At 32.7% G+C, this 4521-nt stretch overlaps 1 protein-coding gene across 1 annotated transcript; it reads left to right on the forward strand.

The window, feature by feature from the left end:
• The first annotated feature begins 3618 nt into the window (after positions 1–3618).
• LOC145006671 (Myb/SANT-like DNA-binding domain protein) lies at positions 3619–4183 on the forward strand. The gene is made up of 3 exons (XM_078965745.1): positions 3619–3737; positions 3795–3933; positions 4010–4183. The coding sequence occupies exons 1-3, from the start codon at positions 3619–3621 to the stop codon at positions 4181–4183; spliced, it is 432 nt and encodes a 143-aa protein (XP_078821871.1).
• The last annotated feature ends 338 nt before the right edge of the window (positions 4184–4521 follow it).

Raw genomic sequence — 4521 nt, forward strand, 5'->3', positions numbered from 1 at the left:
GGTAATGAGATTAACATTGTAGAAAATGTATGAAGTCGAAAAGAACGTACCAAAACATGTTGAGTATGAAAATTTATTTATGAATATCCGTTCACAGCCTACGGTTCCAATTCGAGAAGATTTACTCGGGACCCTTATACAGAAAGCTTCGTGAGAGAAGCTCTGTGAAAACTAGATAAATAGGTCAAGCTTAGGGATTACGAGACACGATACTTTATGAAACAAATTTGTACCCCTAAGTACAATGAACACGTGAGCATTGTTTTGGATAAAACTCACAAATAAAATTGCCCCATCCATCCAGGCTCTGGCTACATGTACTTTGATTTGAAAGAAATGAATTAATGAACATGCACAAAAACGAAGATTACCATTGGAGTGGATAAATAACAAACTTGTACCAAATGCAGAATGTCAAGAACACTCAAGACTAGGGTAATGATAAAGAAATACCCAAGTAAAAGTGGGATCCAACGTCAACGGACCTCATACCAAAGCTATCCAAAGAAATCTTCGGACTGCAAGAGGTGCCGATCTCTTTCATCTCTCGTTAAAATGGTGAATTCACCTAGTAATTTTAACAACCATCGAAATTCTTGAGTGCACGCCTAGGCATAAGCATATCAATATATCCCTAATGACCAGGACGAATAAACCATCTCGACATGAGTAATATGCTCTGAACCTGTATGAAAAACTTTGGATATTACATGGAATGCTCAATTTCGTAAATTGAGTTTTCTACAACGATAATTATCACACCAGCATCAAATTCACACCGTTTTAGGCGTTCTATGGATGAAAGCATCAAGATTTGACATGCTGAACAACGATTGGAGTTACGAAACTGAGCAAAGAACATGACTATGATGTTGCATTTGGATCCATGAATCACTTATGAGATCACCGAAAAGATTGTGTGACTGGAGAAGGATTTTAGAATGGTCATGAATTATAAGAGTGTTATGTGAACAGAAGAAGTAAGTCTTTCGACTTCTAAGTCGGAGACTATATATATTTAAAATGCCTTCTCTTTTGGAGGAATAATTCGGCTTAGAGAACGAGTCAAGTTAAACATGCAGCCTAAAGGATCTTAGAAATTATATAGAACTTGGTCCTGATATTCATATCAAGTTATATTAACGACTAAAAGGCATGCACGACGCTCTTTCATACGCCAAATCTCAATGAGTTTAATGGGAAACCACACTAGTGGTTGATATATTGGATCAATTATCTAATCTCGCTACGCGACTTAAATCGACTTTAGATAGATCATCTATGGATCAAGAGAAACAAAATCACCACCAATTGTTATATAATATTTTATCTACACGTTGAATTTTGGGACGAATTTACTTTCAAGAGGAGGATAACGTAACAATTGGTAAAAACCGGTGAGTGTTCGGCGGTAAAACCACCGTGAAACGCTATTTATTAAGGACCAATTGTGTGTAATTATATGCTTATAATGTATATTAAATATATTATATTCATAGTTTCTTTTAGAACATCTCAAAACATCTATCATTGAAGATCAAATCGAAAATCGTCAAAAATTTAATTTATTGATGACGTTAAAAATAAATTTTTGCATTAAGTTTATTTGAGAGTTATGGATAAAAAATTTTAAATAAAATACGTTCTCCTAATTTTGTGGATATAAATAACGTCCAAAATGAAGATCGCATGAGAAAGTTTCTCTACTTTGAAGTTATAAAAATTAGTAGTTATCTGATTTCTTTAGACGAACCGTGTACTATTTCGTTTGGAATAGCTACGAGTCTCGTAAACAACTTTTGACATGATTTTCAATTCAGATTATAGTATATTACTTTAATATATTTTATAATATTATAATATTTTTAATGTCGATAAAAATCAAGTTTGTAAAATATGTTGACACCAAAAGAATTAATCGCGAAACTTTAAAACATTTTTTATCCTAAAGTTCGGTATAGCGGAATTTAATTTCATTTGAGCTTTTAAACTCAACACATGTGACCCAACCAATAAACATGTATGCAATATATTAAGAAATCGAGTTTCTAATTAATACAATTAGACAACGGAATATAATGTCATTATAGAATGTTTGCATATGCATAATTATACATTAAACTTCCAAAAATATATATACATCACAAAAATGTATTATGTATGATTAAAATACCCAAATACTTGTATGATATGTATTTTGCTAAGGCCGTGTTTGGCGCGCCATAGCTAGTTTATAAGCTAGCTTATTTTTTCAGCTTTTTGGAAGTATCATGTTTGGCAAATCAAAAACTAGCTAAGAGCTTTTTGATAAGCTACTCCAAACAACGTTTGAAGGAGCTTTTTATATTTCTTCCGATTATACCCTTCAAAAATTGCTAAGAGATATGCACGATCACAAGAAATCAGGAACATGATCATCCCAAATCATCAATTTCCCTCCGAATCACAATAAACTTTTCCCTCCACCATAGATTTCTATAAAGCGGGGGAACTACTTATGATTTCGATTTCTGTTAGAGCAGTAGGACGTCGTTGAATCATTGGGTCTTGTTTATCATCACCAGGTATGCATTTTTTTTTATTTTCCTTGTTATTTCGTTCAATTGATCGATAGCCGATACTATATACATATGAACTTAGGTCTTTGTGTTACTGTATCGATCAATTTTAACTATTTGTATCGGTTTATTGGTTTTTTCAGCCATTGAAGTTAATTTTCATTCTTGAATCGCAATGTATGGTTCTATTTTTTATATAATTTCAAGTATGTCATAAACATTAATGAATGATTGAATTAATAAATCAAATAAAAAAATACATAACCATAATAAAATATTTTGTGTTCCACATTTCAATCCTTAATTAAATACTAATATACAATTGCTTTTACTTTTTCATTATTGTTCGTCTCTATATGCAATATTCATGAAGAGAGAAACATAGGTCTTTTAGTTCTTGTACACTGATTTGGCTAATTCTCATTTATCTCCAAGTTGATGCCCCATTCTCCAAATTATGTGAGAGTGCTCAAATCAAATTCCTATAGAGTAACCTGCTTTTCCACTTGTCTTGTTAAATCTCCTGCAAAAATTGTTTTTACTTAAAAACCCAATTTCATAAGTCATCACCAATGATATATATAAATATTAGAAAAAAAAAACTTATGATAATTCTTACGTGTAGTTCATTAGGCATCGAATTGCTAGCCTTCTACTATTTTTTTGTTTATGTTTGATTCCATTTTGGGAGTGTTGATCAAGGTGGATTGTTTAAAGTGCACTGCTATTTGCTAGAGGTGGTGATGTTTATTTGTGGTTATTCGTTTCACTATAACCAAGTAGTGTGTTCCCCGCCTACTGCTGATTTTATATATAATACATGTACAAGGATTTTAAATGAAACATGGCTCCTAAGTTATTGGAAATTTTCAATTAAAGATAACTAAAATTTTAGATATTATTCCTTGGGGTTAATACATTTTTTGGAATAGTTTGGTCTTACTTTTTCTTGAGGTGGTGTTGTTTGCTTTTGGTTGTTCCTTTCACTATAGCCTTCTTCTCTATCCCCCACTTGATGCTGACTTTTATATAATACATGTACAAGGCTTTTATAAGAAACATGGCTCCTAACAAAGATACCGAGGAAGGGATAACTTGGAACAACAAGAATGTTGTAAAATTTTGTGAGGTTTGTATCGACTACATTACAAAGAATGGATGTGTTCAACTCATGAGATGGTGAGAGATAGAAGATATGTTTACAGAAAAGGTTGTTAAATGATGTAACTTTAAAAGCCTAAAGAACAAGTATGATAGCATGAAGAAAGATTGGCGCCTTTGGAAATTTTTAAAAACGGTAGACACTGGTTTGGGTTGGAACCCAACCACTGGAAAGCCAGATTGTTCAGATGAATGGTGGGATAGAAAGCTAAAGGTATTACTTGGACATTTTTATTTGTAGTATTGAGTCTTCTTTTAATATTATAGTGTCTTATTAGTTCACATTATAGGAGAAACCCGATGCGAAGAAGTATCGTCACAAGGGAGTTTATCCACTACTAGAAGAAATTTGGGATCAATTGTTTGGTGATGCTGTTGCAACAGGAGCGGGTTATGTAGCTCCCTCGTTAAACCCGGAGTCTGTAGATAAATCAATTAATGATGCAGATGAGATACAAAATTAAAATGGCTAGTCTGATGAGGTTATGTGTGAATATTCTCAATATTCTAGACCAGAAAGTCTTGATAATCAAGAAAATTCTTTTTGGACTAATTTTACTAAAAAGGTTACTGGTAACCTTACAAACTCTGAAGTTCCGAAACAAAATAACAAAAGTCTGAAGCGTAGAAAAAGGGAGTCGGAGGAGCTGTTTTAATGAGGGAGCATATAGAAAAGGTTCACGAAATCCATTCTGATGTTGTGGGTTTGATAAAGCAAGTTTCAAACACTAAAAAGGACGATGTAGGACCTAATATTAAGCAGATAATGGAAATTATGAACCAAATAGTTGCAAGTGATGAT

This window comes from Lactuca saligna, chromosome 7 (assembly GCF_052625555.1).
Source record: "Lactuca saligna cultivar CGN05327 chromosome 7, ASM5262555v1, whole genome shotgun sequence".
Classification (NCBI taxonomy): Eukaryota; Viridiplantae; Streptophyta; class Magnoliopsida; order Asterales; family Asteraceae; genus Lactuca; species Lactuca saligna.

What these genes read in the sequence shown, in the direction of transcription:
- LOC145006671 (XM_078965745.1), top strand. Translation starts at nt 3,619, where the DNA reads ATGGCTCCTAACAAAGATACCGAGGAAGGGATAACTTGGAACAACAAG. An exon ending in TGTGTTCAACTCATGAGATG is followed by an intron (nt 3,738 to 3,794) that starts GTGAGAGATAGA and finishes TAACTTTAAAAG; the next exon opens with CCTAAAGAACAAGTATGATA. An exon ending in GGTGGGATAGAAAGCTAAAG is followed by an intron (nt 3,934 to 4,009) that starts GTATTACTTGGA and finishes TTCACATTATAG; the next exon opens with GAGAAACCCGATGCGAAGAA.